The following is a 16,565-nucleotide window of genomic DNA, read 5'->3' as shown; positions in this document are numbered from 1 at the left end:
GGAGAAATTAATTGAAGCATTCATGTGTATGTGAAACAAGTAGTTCATCTTGAAATTAAAACCAGTAATAATAAAAGGGTACAACGGAAAACAACAAGGGTACGTTTAAAACTTTTAAAATGGAGTTAAAAAATCATTGATCTTAGAAAGAAGCACTTCACTGCCACTAAAACAGGAAGGACCTGCTCTGGGGTTGGGACCCTATGTTGGAGGAGATAAGATTTAGTGAGGAGGAGATAAGGATGGAGGACTGATGCGTGGTATCAATGGGGCAGAGAAGGCTGTTGGAAAACGGTAATGGGGAGAGTATTGGTGATGCCAATATTTGAAGGGGAAATGGGGGATAGGAGCAGGGAAATATGGGTAGGCGAGGGAGAGTGAGCCTTTATGAGGTGGAATGGGTGGGTTGAATTTAAAGTTGGTGGGTGGGTAAATTTCGGGACGGATCGCATGAAACTTGTGATGAGTAGTATCTGTTTAGCCTGGCAGAAAATATCTGCCAAAACACCTGACGCGCCTAACGACTTTTAGGAGAGATACATGGTTGATTAGTTGGTGTTTTTGGATATTACCTGTATCCTAGAAGAGACTAATGGCTATGTCTCACAGTTCACTAAATTCCATAGTACATAAATAACGATAAAACACGCCATGGAGGTAGTAGCAATAGAAGTGAGCAGATGACATGGTGATTATAAGATCGAGCATAGCCAGAGATTTCTCGAGCTGTGCCGTAAACTGCTTGAGCAGTGCGGCCCACGAGGAAGACAAGTCGCAATGCACAACATTACAGCACGTGACTCTGCAGGCAGGTCATACGAGCGCCAGCAGCAGTCTCCGGCCGGGAGCGAGTAGCTATTTTGGGCGAGTTTGATAATTCCTAATGATAGCGCACGACAAAGTTCAGGCTTTCGATGGTTACCTTTTGATTGACATACTGATTGATCCTGGACCCTGCACGGAGCCGAGCAGTAAGGTGACTAGTGTGACGTCTCAAGTTCGTTGCGGGACCCGTATTTCTCGTGGACCCGCTCGAGCAGTTCGTGTCGCGATCACGCCCAGTCTTTTTACGATTTGCGCCATGCTGTATCACATACGATATTCGCATCTGCACTTATCTGCGTGATAGTAGGTAGAAACGCTTCACCTGCAACACGTCGACGCACTGGCGAATATATATCGCCTCTAGTATGGGCATCTTGGCGTGCAGCCGGACCTGCACGAAGGTGTGCAGGTCATCATAGATGCCATCGAAGAGGTGCGACAGCACGGCGTACTCGCCCTCGGAACGCTTGCGCAGCCAACCCTCTACGATTGGCCTCCAGCGCAGAGAGGAGGCGCTGATGAAGACCATCCCCATGCGCGACACCGTCGCCGGCGAGGCGTTGTCCACGTTGTCCGGCTCGAACAGCAACTTGCAGTTGGGAGCCATCGTGATGCGGTCGCCGTTGGCCAGCGTCAGCGTCTGCAAGCAGCCTTAAATTAGTGAGCATCCGACAAGGTCCAAAGTTGCGGTATCGTAACGACAACTACCGTATTTAAAATTAATTTAGCTGGTGAAACAGGCAAGTGTTTCTGTACCTGCAATAAACGTTACTCTAAAATTCTCCGATTTCTGGTTACGGATACGGTAAGTGCCCGTTTCCTCCTCTCTCTCCTCCCCACCTTTTTCCCTCTCTAGCATCTACCGTATGTAACTTATATTGTTTGGGATGTACGATTACACTATGTGCTTTATATGCTATATGGCACTATGTGCTATGGCGGTAGCCAGACGCTGTGGCCGATCGGTTCTAGGCGTATCGGTCCGGAACCGCGCGACTGCTACGGTCGCAGGTTCGATTCCTGCCTCCGGCATGGATGTGTGTGATGTCCTTAGGTTAGTTAGGTTTAAGTAGTTCTAAGTTTTAGGGGACTGATGACCTCAGATGTTAAGTCCCATAGTGCTCAGAGCCATTTGAAGCTATGGCGGTACATGGGACCAAATAATATTTCTGCAATGTCGTCCGAACAAGACACAGCCAGGGCAAAAGCACCATAGGCACAAAGACGCAAGCTGGTGCCACTGCCATAGAGTCTCGTCACTTGCGCGAGTTCCATCAGCGCCAAGGGCGGCGCTGAAGATGAAGATATCGACTTCACCTCGGCCAGTCGCGGACCGAGTTCAATTCGCCAATGACCGGATGACAACGGACAGAAGCCTCCTCGGAAGACAGAAGAGCAGCTCTCGCCCGCTCGGCTATAGATCATCGTCCAGGACTCACTTAGACAGGGAACGTCGTTTAGTGAACTCTTAGAAGTGAAGAGACAGGAGTTGTAAATTGCATTTTCTAAGTACTGTGAAGTTTACCTACGATTATTTGCACTTAGCCATTAAGGGCCTGTTTTGTGTTATACACTCCTGGAAATTGAAATAAGAACACCGTGAATTCATTGTCCCAGGAAGGGGAAACTTTATTGACACATTCCTGGGGTCAGATACATCACATGATCACACTGACAGAACCACAGGCACATAGACACAGGCAACAGAGCATGCACAATGTCGGCACTAGTACAGTGTATATCCACCTTTCGCAGCAATGCAGGCTGCTATTTTCCCATGTAGACGATCGTAGAGATGCTGGATGTAGTCCTGTGGAACGGCTTGCCATGCCATTTCCACCTGGCGCCTCAGTTGGACCAGCGTTCGTGCTGGACGTGCAGACCGCGTGAGACGACGCTTCATCCAGTCCCAAACATGCTCAATGGGGGACAGATCCGGAGATCTTGCTGGCCAGGGTAGTTGACTTACACCTTCTAGAGCACGTTGGGTGGCACGGGATACATGCGGACGTGCATTGTCCTGTTGGAACACCAAGTTCCCTTGCCGGTCTAGGAATGGTAGAACGATGGGTTCGATGACGGTTTGGATGTACCGTGCACTATTCAGTGTCCCCTTGACGATCACCAGTGGTGTACGGCCAGTGTAGGAGATCGCTCCCCACACCATGATGCCGGGTGTTGGCCCTGTGTGCCTCGGTCGTATGCAGTCCTGATTGTGGCGCTCACCTGCACGGCGCCAAAAACGCATACGACCATCATTGGCACCAAGGCAGAAGCGACTCTCATCGCTGAAGACGACACGTCTCCATTCGTCCCTCCATTCACGCCTGTCGCGACACCACTGGAGGCGGGCTGCACGATGTTGGGGCGTGAGCGGAAGACGGCCTAACAGTGTGCGGGACCGTAGCCCAGCTTCATGGAGACGGTTGCGAATGGTCCTCGCCGATACCCCAGGAGCAACAGTGTCCCTAATTTGCTGGGAAGTGGCGGTGCGGTCCCCTACGGCACTGCGTAGGATCCTACGGTCTTGGCGTGCATCCGTGCGTCGCTGCGGTCCGGTCCCAGGTCGACGGGCACGTGCACCTTCCGCCGACAACTGGCGACAACATCGATGTACTGTGGAGACCTCACGCCCCACGTGTTGAGCAATTCGGCGGTACGTCCACCCGGCCTCCCGCATGCCCACTATACGCCCTCGCTCAAAGTCCGTCAACTGCACATGCGGTTCACGTCCACGCTGTCGCGGCATGCTACCAGTGTTAAAGACTGTGATAGAGCTCCGTATGCCACGGCAAATTGGCTGACACTGACGGCGGCGGTGCACAAATGCTGCGCAGCTAGCGCCATTCGACGGCCAACACCGCGGTTCCTGGTGTGTCCGCTGTGCTGTGCGTGTGATCATTGCTTGTACAGCCCTCTCGCAGTGTCCGGAGCAAGTATGGTGGGTCTGACACACCGGTGTCAATGTGTTCTTTTTTCCATTTCCAGGAGTGTATTACATGCAGTGCTGCAGACTTAAATCATTCAACTAGTCACAAAGATAAATAAACCTTTTTAACTCATTTGTGTGACTTTGTTACTAAGTTGTTGGAGTGTTGTGGAACCTTCGTTCTCCTATCCTGTTACCTGACCCTGGAGCATAGCTGTGTAACAGTGGCAGGGAGCAATTGTCTTACCGGTGTCCTGCACCAGAAGCTGTTTCACGAACTCACATACTCGACCTACCGTAACAATAATGCTAACTTGGCCTCATCAGCGGTGGCGACGAGGCCTTTGCTAAACTGGTGACGAGGGTCCACGAAAATTTCTTAGTTTTATATGGACATGACAAGTTATCCCTCACGACGGATTTTTTTTCTACTAAAATGTTTTCTGTTTCATAAAAAACAGGTTGTGTTCATGTGCAAAATAATTGTTCTTCTATTTTATGTAAGCACAGTAGCGCATACTGGGTACTTTCTGGTACCGAAGTTGAGGCTGACAGACGGACTGTCCTAGTTTTAACAATATTGTTATCCCCTGTCGAACTACCTGTATTTAGATTTGTGGCGTATGTTTGTATTTCTATTTTATATTTTAACTTTATGACGCTTGTCATATCGCACTGTTGTTGTGACTGTAGCTTTTGACGATAAGTGGCGCCCCGTAATACCCCCGAATATTTTGTGTAACCTTTTATCACTGTAGAGTCGTAATGGCCACTTTCATAAAGAAAAAAATTCTTTTAAAGTAAGTTGGTTCACAGCCACCAGTCACAAGATATAAAAACGTAGATCAGTTGATGTGCATTGGCGCCACGTAATCCCACCAGATAGCAAAAATTGCTTCTTGGTCCGGACTCTGCAGAATTGTGTCTGTAGTCTGCGAATGTCTGTTTCACGTACAACTTGAAACGCCATATCTATGTGCAGCAATCGTTCCTGGGTAGGTGTAGTACAGTTTGTGCCAAGTGATTTCAAAGTGGAATAATGCTATAGCTGTCAACTACTATGTAATATAAAAAATTTATGTATCTGCTTTTTTTGTAGGTATCTGACGGTAATAAATTTCTAGACGCGTCATGTGAGCAATAAAATCATTTCTTGCGTGATGTTTGACTTTTGCCATTGCGACCCAGTCACTCTAAATGAAGAACTACTGATTATTAGCACTGTCTCTCTTAAACCTAGGTACATGCCTCTAATATTATGTACAAGGTAGCTGCAGACGATGTAAACTGATCAATATCTAATAAATATAATGTAATGAGCCACCCTCCGTTTTGGTTTAGATGTAAAATAGCTACATCAGCCATAGACGCGAATGGTTATCTATCTAGCGGAGTAGTTACTGACTAGGATTGACAGAATGAGAACTAAATTATACTGAATATTACTAAAGAAATATGGCATTTTTTATTATAAGTGGTGAATTCACCCGTTTAACACACAGATTAGATCGCTTAATTATGGACAGTATTCTGTCTCGCTCGAGACTCTCGGAGAAAAATAGCCAAATTCTCAAGACTCTCGTTAAGCATCTCGAGAAATGTTGAACAATGCTGCTCTCTGTTGGCCGCGTATGGAAATAAACGTACTGTTAGTATAAGTACTGCTCTCTAGGAGCATACTTATCGGCTTTTTTTATTTTGTATTTTGTCATCTGAATAGGATTCATACAACCATCATCAAACATATAAGATTAACACACTGAAGAGCAATGTGCACCTAGGATTTAATACACTGTGGAACAATAGAAATACAAAATTACTGTAGAATCACATATTAAAAGTTGATCCGCTTTTTCAATAAAAATGCATAGGAAAAGCCACATATTCTTAAGTCTTTCAAGCAGAGCACCACCGTGATACACGTCAGCAAACATCAACGGATGATGACCTGACTATGTATCCTTTCGAGCAGTCAAGACTGATGTGACTGACATCACCACAAACTTGCGGGCTAATAGGCCGTTGTCGATGTATAATATTCTCTCCTAACGTTTTCTCTCCGACGTCTTCAGAGGTAAAGTGCCGAAGTGCAACCAGAACTCGAGGAGCACCGAATATATGGGCACTGTAGAGGCAACCACAGTCCATCACGTGACGTCGGCTACGAAATTATCTCTGGTAATGCGAACATTTTCGATTGAAAGTAATCGCTCATCATTCTTACGTTGCAATGTTGACATCCAAATTTCATCTAATTTAACATCTTCCTCTTTTCTGTTAATATTATTGTAGTGTTTATAAATTTCAATAGTCTCTCTATATATACGCGCATGATAATGCGATGTTTTTGATATGACAGTCGTCTCAGTGAACTATGTTTCATGATCATCCTCTTGGTAAAGATGTTCCGCTACGGCCGATTTCTCCTTATGTCACAGGCAGCAATTCCTCTTGTGTTCAACCAGATGGGTGTTAACACTTGTTTTTGTGTTACCAGTACAAACCAGTCTACAACTACAAGGAATATTATATGCACTCGGAGTACCTAAATGATGTCGTATATCTTTTGCCGATCTTAAACATTCTTTTATCTTTCTGGTAGTTCTGAAGGTAGATCCACACCGTAATTGCTCAACACTTTCCCAATGCGATCTCTAATCTTACTGAAGAACGGAAGGAAAATTTTCCCTTTGGCCGGCCGTCATTCCTCGTCGATCCTGATTCTCTCCCTAGTACTGGGTCTAACTCCTTGTTCGAATAACCATTTTTCTTGAATTGCAACTGTAGATAGTCAAGCTCATCTTTTAAATGAGTCGGTTCACAAATTTTAAGCGCCCAGTCCAGCAAGGTTTTAATCACACCTTTTCTTTGTCTGGGGTGGTGGTTAGAATCTTTTTGCAGGTTGTAACGCCGGAAATGCATATCCTCCTATTTCCATCTATTGTACTATTATTTTTTTCCTTGTTTTGTTACCTCAAGATATGACATTTCTGTCTCTTTATATATTGTAATTGTTTTACTGTTTGTATATATATATTTATGCACTCATGTCGATGTATAATTGGTTTGTTTCGTAAAGATTATTTGTATTTTTTCGCTGGGTCTTGCCTAGGGAAAACTGCTATCGAACGATTACATCGATAGGTCGTGTAAAGAATCAAAGTTTGTAGGATCTTTGGTAGTGTTAACTCTGCCGCGTGGAGCGCGGGCGGAACAGAGAGAGTCTGGCGGGGAGTAGCGAGTGGAGCAGGTGTGTTGTGTGACGCTCCCGCGAGTTGCCGCGCTTTCGGGGTTTGGCAGCATGTAATTGCTCTCGACTCGCGATGATAGTTTCTGACATGGTGTCGCGGACGGGAAGCATTAGCTGGCGCACATCAAGAGCCCATTTCGCCTGGTGACCGTGTCGAGAAGAAGGCGCGCCAACATCCAGCTTCTGCAACAGCGACGGCCGACAATGAGTGACTGTCGCCACCTCCTCGATCGACGGCTTCAAACCTTCAATCAACCAACAAGGAAGACTAAAAGCACGTAAAGTTTCAGAACTGTATGGCAGACCTCAGCTTTTCAAATTGTTCCATTTGCCTCGCAAAATTACAGCAACTTAGCATGAACCTTTGTTGCTCATTGTCCCAATTGCATTGCCAAGCAGGGTCCCTTCCTTTTCCGAAATGAACCCGAGTGTCGTTGAAATTCAAACGCCAGCATTAAAATAATATGATTAGATTTCACTGCTTTAATTTCAAAGTTCAGTAGCTGGCTACAATATTTAGGTTACACGAGCACAAATTTAGAGTGCGAGTTTTGTTAGCATATTTTAGCTTACCTGTGACTGCAGCTCAGCTTGGTACGTACTAAATTTTACTATTGTTAATAGTTCAGAATCATTTAATTCAAGTTCAAAGTTAAATCTCTTGTTTCTAAATTGCGTAGAGTCAAGTTGCTTTTGAAATGATTGTTGAGGTAGTCCAAGACTAACCGTATTTTACTGGATTTCGATGTGCATCAGAAAGAAAGCTCACTATTAACTTCAGTCACTAAATTAACTTTCGATTTTCCGGTTTTATTAATTCCTTTGCTAAATTAAGTCAGAGTGTAGCGAAATTTATTACTTCTGACAAACTTTCAGTTTTCACACTACACGTGTCAACCTTCAGTTGCCACGCTTCTAGTGTTAATTATATGTGTAATAACCTTTCTTTTTCAGTTACTATAGTAATTGTCCTTAGGACTGGCGACCGTGATTTCCCCCAAATCTCAAATATCTAATTACCGCTAGTTAATTGTTAACGTAACGGCCGCGCATTTACTTTCTTTATTAACTTTACCCCTTTTCAAAATTAATTTCCACCAGTTTCATTTGCATTTTTCCTTTCATTTAGATGTAACCCTTTCCTCCCTCTTTACCGATAGATTAACTTCGGTGACGATTGCTTTTCCCAAATTTGCATTAGGTACACGCGGTTTAATTTTTCACTGTCATTAAGGTCGATAAGTGAGGGGGAGGTTACACGTGGCGACCTGGTGACAGGACAATCTTCAAATTTGAGGTTGTTCTGGACACGAATTTTGCATTGTGCAAATCTCGTAACAAAGTACTGGTTACGAAATGGTCGATACGTCAGCGTGAATATTTGTGTGAGGAATCCTAATTAGAGTTGAGATTTTGCATTTATATTGAAAATTATTAAAATGAGTGAAGGCAACAATTACCAAAATTTGGTAGACTTGGATACGGAACAATCGGTCGAACAGTGGGAAACGCGCACAGCGGTACCCATTGTTCCGGGGCAGGCGGCTAGCATGAAAGATGCGACCGCCGAAACGCAACAAAGAGCAGAAATGGAATTCCAGACTTTAGAAAATGTTTCGGAATCGGAAGTGAAAATCAAATCTGAATCCCTTGATGACGAATACGGGGGGACAATGAAAGAGGAAGCCGCTACGGAAGTAAAACCGGTGGTTTCCGGGAATTTAACTGATTTATTGAATGTTTTGATTATCGAAATCAAGAGTCAATCGGCAGAAATTAAAGATCAGGCTGCCAAGCAAGAAGCTCAGGCTGCCGAGCAAGCAGCTCAGGCTGCCAAGCAAGTAGCTCAGTCTGAAAAAATTGAACGAATGCTAGACAATCAGAACAAAGCTATTAATGTTGTTAACAACAATGTTGAAGTTGTTAACACAAAAGTTGATAAAATCAAAGACGATATTGTCGTGATTAATACCGAAATCGGTAACCTTAAACAGGAAATGATAGGCGTTCAGGCGGAAATTGCGAGCATAAATACTCGTTTTGATTCCGAAATTAGCAGAATCGAGAAAAGTGTAGGAGACGCAGTTGCTCCGATCATCGAGAATAAGGTGACGGAACAAATTCAATTAGTGAGAAAAGAGGATCAACAGAAGGTGGAAACTTTAAAGGCTTTAGTATCCGAAGTAGATACCAAAGTGACGAAGCAGGCTAACACCTGCGAAGAGAAAAAGAGGGAAGTGGAAACGCTTGCGACAACCACTTGCCAAGTGATTACGAGGGTGTCGGAATTAGAAAGGAAACTTGATGAAAAACAGAGCTATGTGCCAATCTGTGCACATAGTTCGGAGTTGTTGACGAAAGAGGAGCGGTTCGACCCCTTGAAAAAAGGCGGTATACACCCGACGGATTTCATTAAAAATTGTGAAAGAGTTTTACCCAGATCATGGACTAATGAGAGAAAAATTAATGCGGTTATTGATGTGTTGGCTGGTGATGCCAAGCGTTGGGGCCTAAACCTCAACATTACGAACCTGACTTTTGACGAGTTTAAAAATTTGTTTCTGGCTGAATACTGGTCAGAGCAAAACCAGCAAAGTGTCTGGCACGAATTTGTCGTATCGAGGCCTTTCGATGCGAATTCGCGCGGCTCGATGAAGGAGTTTTGTGAGGGCTGGATCCGCAAGTTGGAATATTTGCGTGATCGCCGCACGGAATCCGAAATAGTCTGGGAACTCTACAAGAAGCTTCCAGATGATACTAAACGCTATGTAGGAAGCAATCACAGGACAATCAATGATTTCCTGGGAAGAGTTCAGGACGAGGACTATTGGCGCAATAATCGCGACAGTGGTAGAGGCCGTGGTAACAACAACGGGTACCACAGCAACCACAACAACAATAACCATGGGAATAATGCATACCGCAACCATGGCAGCAATAACAATAATGGTTCGGATCGTAATAACAATCGGTACAATGCAAATAATAACAGGAATGACGGAAACCAGTATCATACTAACGTGATACGGGCTTCACAGAATAGTAATAACGCCAGAGGGTGTGATCAGCCGCCTCAGCAGCATCCGGGGACCGTATCTGCTGGGACGAGACAGGGAAACCATTAGCCGCGCCGGTGAGGGGCCGACCGGGCGTGGAGAAATTTTGGCGGCCCAATAACAGGAGAAAACCCAGGTGTCGTCGTTATGAAAATTCCGTATGGAATAATCAACGGCGGGAGAGTGTGCCAGTGTTAGGAGAAAGGAGTGCGCCCACAAGTAGTAGATCAGCTGTAGACACGGCAGTAGGAAGTACATTCACTGTCAGTGAGAACAATTTAAGTAGTGTTCCGGAAATCGATTATAAAGTGGCAGCTGTAATACCCACAGCGGAACTGGAGATTGAGTTTAAGAATGATTCGCAATTGTTGAGAGTAGATCAGATGTCGGATAAAACGTCCGTCATCGAGCGAGGGGATGCAGAGAGGGATGAGGTCTGGTTAAGGCAGTTCGGTTGCTTATACGACGAACTAAGAGATTATAGGGGTCTGTATGGGAGAAGTGTTTATGGGGAGCGCGTGCAGTATTTGCCGCGTCTCGTCCCACAGGAAGATAGTATTTGTGAAGTGATTGAAAGTTCTGGCCCTAACCGGCAGACTTTACCAGAAATAGTTGATGTTAATGGGGAGCACGAGCAAGATTCGTCGTGTTTCGTCCCGCAGGAGTTAGATGTTGAAGGAGTAACGGAAAGTTCTTGCCCTAACCGGCAGACTTTACCGAAAGTTATAGTGGTAGAAGTAGCCGACCCATCCGACGCAAACCTCCAGTTTAAACATTGCGAGAGTATTAAGGGGAAAGATTACGAAAATTTTAGTGATAGCCGGACACAATTGGTAGAAAAGCACGTAGATTGCAGCGTGTATGAGGTTAGAGCTGACGTTATACCGTCAGACGATAGCAGTGTGGGTTACGCAGATCCAGAGGAAGTAATTTCAGATGCTACTGGGCACATTTCTCCAGGTAGATTGGCAGATGAGATCAATCTGACTAAAGAGGAATCAACGAAGGTGACAATTAGTGAATTGATAGCAATGCAACACTCACTAGTTGATGAGTTACAGGAAAAGGTTTCGGTATTGGAGTCGAAGCTACAGACTAAGCCTCAGGACAGACGTGTTGAAATTAAAACTGTATGTGAACAGAGGCTGAAAAAGCCGCCAGATAAGCCGGATTTAGGATCAAAGCCGGATGGTTTTTTCTGGAATGACCTGGATATAGACGAGGATTTACTGTGGGAAAATAAAGAAACAGTCGAGGACAAGTGTAGACAGATAGTAGTGTCTGTTAATATGCACGACCTACAACTAAACGTGTTGATTGACACCGGTGCAGAATTGAGTGCTGTATCTGGGAAAATATTTGAGTTACTGAAAGACAGACCTGGCATCGTAGTTATGCCAGTAACAGGAGTGAAAATTATCGGTGCTACTGGGAAGGCCAGTAAACCGGTCACAAAACAGATTTTTCTCAACTTCGAGATATGTGGGGCACGATTTGAACAAGAGTTTGTCGTCGTGCCAGACTTAACTACGGAAGTAATTATCGGGTTAGATTGGCTATTAAAGTACCGTGCAGTGATTAGCTGCGAAAGCAAAACTTTGACATGTAAGTCACTAGATAAAACAATGATAGTTAGTTTTGACGAGGCAGGAGACGGTGTGCATAGGCAATACCAGCCTATACACATTGTTAACTGGCCGAATGACATTGACGTAGGAATGGGTTTGAACTGCCGTAACATGAGGAATTTCGGCATTGACAAAAGTGTAGAAAGTGAATTGGAAGAGATAATCAAATTCCCTCCACGAATTAACATTAGTATTGGTGTGAAAAAAGATCGTTTGCGAGAAGTAATGAAGCTTTAAGCCGATGCTCGCATACGTCGTCATGACGCTAAAGCGCGTTTTGCTAAGTTTGCGATCGGAGACTTAGTACTTGTAAAAGCTCATGAGAAATCGAGCGAGATAGACAATGAAATCTCTAAATTTAAGTTTGTTCATAATGGACCATATAAAGTCATTGGTATACCTCACCAATTTAAGGATGTGCCATGTTGCGATGCTTTTGCCTGACCAAGAGGACATTATAGAAGTTGTAATTAATAAGTAATTAATTTTGACTAAATGATTTAAGAGAAAGTGATTATTTATCAATTGAAAAATCCAAGCTGCTAGTTTAAGTTTTCAGCTGAGTCACAGTAGATTAAGCAATGTAAATATGATTTTGTAACTAGCTGTAAGATTCCATAAATATGTGATTTACTAGTCATTGCCGATGTACTTAGACGCTGTTTTAAGTTTCAGGCTAGTACATGCGTGTGATGATGGACAGTGTTGAGTTATCCACTGTGATAGTGTTTATGGACTCCTTGAGATTACTCGGGAGTGAGTTTTTCCTAAAGAATTCAGTGAAACGGACGTTCTGGAAACGCCGTCACAAGGGCGAGTGAGATCAAGCGTGCCGCACACGCGGGCGCAACAATACTGGCGAGGCGAGCCGCTGTCGGCTCTTGTGCCGCTGTTGGCTCTTGGGCCGCTGTCGGCATTCTTTGTACTTGCGAGTACGGAAGGCGGAATTGTTTTTCTTCCTGGACAGCTGAAAGAATTCTACTGTCAATATTTATGGTTTTTTCGATCTGATGTGTGTTATTTTCTTGTTTAGCGTTTAATGGACTCCCATGACGAGAATATTAATTATGAAAGGGTTATGTAAAAATGTGTATTCTATGTAATTAATTATTAATTTGCGTATTTTGATCTACCTGTTTTTATGACCATGTACTCTGATTAATTTTGTAAATAGTATTCCATTTCTTATACTGTTGGGAATTTTGACAATTTTAGAATAGCTAAACCATTTTCTATGTTTTCTATGAATTTTAATATGTTGTCAACCTGTTTTATTTTGTGCAAGATGACAGAGTGGAATAAGATTAGGAGTGTCTCCACTCAATTATTATGGTCTAAAAATTGATTTATGCTTAATTAGACGAATGCTAAATTTTGTTGATGTTTTGAGCATATGCATTTCCGCTGTTTCTTTTTTGGGACATTTTCTGAGTCTGTTTACGTTACACGAACATCCTCAGACAATGTGGGGCACGTGTAACGCCGGAAATGCATATCCTCCTATTTCCATCTATTGTACTATTATTTTTTTCCTTGTTTTGTTACCTCAAGATATGACATTTCTGTCTCTTTATATATTGTAATTGTTTTACTGTTTGTATATATATATTTATGCACTCATGTCGATGTATAATTGGTTTGTTTCGTAAATATTATTTGTATTTTTTCGCTGGGTCTTGCCTAGGGAAAACTGCTATCGAACGATTACATCGATAGGTCGTGTAAAGAATCAAAGTTTGTAGGATCTTTGGTAGTGTTAACTCTGCCGCGTGGAGCGCGGGCGGAACAGAGAGAGTCTGGCGGGGAGTAGCGAGTGGAGCAGGTGTGTTGTGTGACGCTCCCGCGAGTTGCCGCGCTTTCGGGGTTTGGCAGCATGTAATTGCTCTCGACTCGCGATGATAGTTTCTGACATGGTGTCGCGGACGGGAAGCATTAGCTGGCGCACATCAAGAGCCCATTTCGCCTGGTGACCGTGTCGAGAAGAAGGCGCGCCAACATCCAGCTTCTGCAACAGCGACGGCCGACAATGAGTGACTGTCGCCACCTCCTCGATCGACGGCTTCAAACCTTCAATCAACCAACAAGGAAGACTAAAAGCACGTAAAGTTTCAGAACTGTATGGCAGACCTCAGCTTTTCAAATTGTTCCATTTGCCTCGCAAAATTACAGCAACTTAGCATGAACCTTTGTTGCTCATTGTCCCAATTGCATTGCCAAGCAGGGTCCCTTCCTTTTCCGAAATGAACCCGAGTGTCGTTGAAATTCAAACGCCAGCATTAAAATAATATGATTAGATTTCACTGCTTTAATTTCAAAGTTCAGTAGCTGGCTACAATATTTAGGTTACACGAGCACAAATTTAGAGTGCGAGTTTTGTTAGCATATTTTAGCTTACCTGTGACTGCAGCTCAGCTTGGTACGTACTAAATTTTACTATTGTTAATAGTTCAGAATCATTTAATTCAAGTTCAAAGTTAAATCTCTTGTTTCTAAATTGCGTAGAGTCAAGTTGCTTTTGAAATGATTGTTGAGGTAGTCCAAGACTAACCGTATTTTACTGGATTTCGATGTGCATCAGAAAGAAAGCTCACTATTAACTTCAGTCACTAAATTAACTTTCGATTTTCCGGTTTTATTAATTCCTTTGCTAAATTAAGTCAGAGTGTAGCGAAATTTATTACTTCTGACAAACTTTCAGTTTTCACACTACACGTGTCAACCTTCAGTTGCCACGCTTCTAGTGTTAATTATATGTGTAATAACCTTTCTTTTTCAGTTACTATAGTAATTGTCCTTAGGACTGGCGACCGTGATTTCCCCCAAATCTCAAATATCTAATTACCGCTAGTTAATTGTTAACGTAACGGCCGCGCATTTACTTTCTTTATTAACTTTACCCCTTTTCAAAATTAATTTCCACCAGTTTCATTTGCATTTTTCCTTTCATTTAGATGTAACCCTTTCCTCCCTCTTTACCGATAGATTAACTTCGGTGACGATTGCTTTTCCCAAATTTGCATTAGGTACACGCGGTTTAATTTTTCACTGTCATTAAGGTCGATAAGTGAGGGGGAGGTTACAAGGTAACGGTCAGTATGGGTGGATTTTCTGTTTACTCTATGGCCCAACGTCCCGTCCCCTCGTTTGACAAGAGAGACATCCAAGAAATTCAGTTGGCCATTGTTATCCCTCTGCATAGTAAACTGTATTTTTGTACTGATACCGTTGAGAGGAGAGCTGCATCAAACCAGTCTCAGGAATGAAGACCACAACAACAACAACTGTTGAGAGAACCACGGTCTATGATGCTCGACGGCAGCCCAAAAGGAAAGTTTTCCTTCCGTTCAACAATACCATTACAGACTGTACTGGGAAAGTGTTGAGCAAATACGGCGTAGAAACTACCTTCATACCCACCGGGAAGATTAAAGAATGTTTAAGATCGGCTGAAGATGTACGGCATCGTTTGGCTACACCGGGAGTACATAAAATTCCTTGTAGTTGTGAACTGGTTTCTGTAGGACCACAAAAAGAACTGTTAACACCCGTGTGGTTGAACACAAAGAGGAATTGCCGTCTGGGACATATGGAGTTTCGGTCGTAGTGGAATATCTTTACCAGGAAGGTGACCATGAAATAAAATTCGCTGAGACGAGAGTCATGTCGGGAACGTTGCATTATCATGCCCGTAAGTATAGAGAGACTATTGAGATTTATAAATACCATAATAATTTTAACAGAAAAGAGGAATGTTCCGGCGTAACGATAGGCGCCGGCGCGACGATCAAGAACGGAAGAGCAAAGAGGGCTGTGAGACGACGTCAGCCAATAGTACGCTGACTAGCCAATAGTACGCTGACTAGGTCGACACCAAGACAGGAGCGGCCCCTAGGCGAAGCCTAGCCGCCCGGCCGCGACGAGCCGTCATACAAACGCTACAGCAGTGACTTAAGAACTGTATTGTGTTACTTGCAATGAAATTGTATATACCGAAAGACATTGATTATTTGCATGTCGCCATTTGCTTGCGACACACTTTTGTGAAATGCAAAGTTAAATATTGTCAATTTAACTTACTGTAATAAACTCCATTTAATTGATTTGCTTGAATTGTTGTCTAGCGATCCGAGAAAACAGATTCCTAGGCACTATATATTAGTCGAGTGGGCAGGATAAAAAAAAGGTGTTAAATTAAGTAGAATTTGGATGTCAACAATGCAGTATAAGATTGTTCGATCGATTACTTTCAATCGAAAATGTTGGCACTAATAATCTCGTAGCCGAAGTCACGTGATGGACTGTGGTGCCTCTAAATGCCCGTATGTTCGGTGCTCCCTCGAGTTCTGGTGTAGTTCACCACTTTACCTCTGAAGACGTCGGAGAGGAAAAGTTAGGAGAAAATTTTATACATCGACCACGACCTACTAGCCCAGAAGCTTTTAGTGATGTCGGTACCAGCCGTGAAAGCTTTCATTGTATGATGTGGCAGACATCGCCTAACCGCACAAAGGGGATACGACCGGACCAATGTGATGTCGATGCTTCCTGTAACAGCCATGGTTCAGTGCGGGGCTCATGATGCTTCTAGAACATCGATGTTCCTCGTGTCAGAAGTAGATAATCGGCATCGGGTTCACTTTGGCACAACCTCTGCCCTTGTATTGAGAGGTCTCTTGACATTCTGAGTTTCACTTCACACTGATTATTGATTTCATAATTTTTAAAACGTCCGTAGACGACAATTCCACGTGTCGTTTCTCTCCGTCATAGACGATTGCTTTGGCTAGACTGTCTACTGTTCCTTACCCAGGGATGGCACAGAGTGCTTTTACCCATCACATGGTTGTATCGTCCAGTGCGCAGATGTCTTAATACAT

General features: G+C 43.6%; 1 protein-coding gene across 1 annotated transcript in view; it reads right to left on the bottom strand.

The window, feature by feature from the left end:
* LOC124775662 (dynein axonemal heavy chain 8-like) overlaps positions 1-16,565 on the bottom strand; it is a 605,208-nt gene that overhangs the window by 272,173 nt on the left and 316,470 nt on the right. Inside the window, exon 26 of the mRNA XM_047250489.1 lies at positions 1,148-1,465. Coding sequence (XP_047106445.1) covers positions 1,148-1,465 — 318 coding nt within the window. The remainder of the gene's footprint in view (positions 1-1,147; positions 1,466-16,565) is intronic.

This window comes from Schistocerca piceifrons, chromosome 2, assembly GCF_021461385.2.
Source record: "Schistocerca piceifrons isolate TAMUIC-IGC-003096 chromosome 2, iqSchPice1.1, whole genome shotgun sequence".
Lineage (NCBI taxonomy): Eukaryota > Metazoa > Arthropoda > Insecta > Orthoptera > Acrididae > Schistocerca > Schistocerca piceifrons.
Note: the sequence above shows the minus strand (reverse complement) of the source record. Positions and strands in the feature narration are given on the sequence as shown.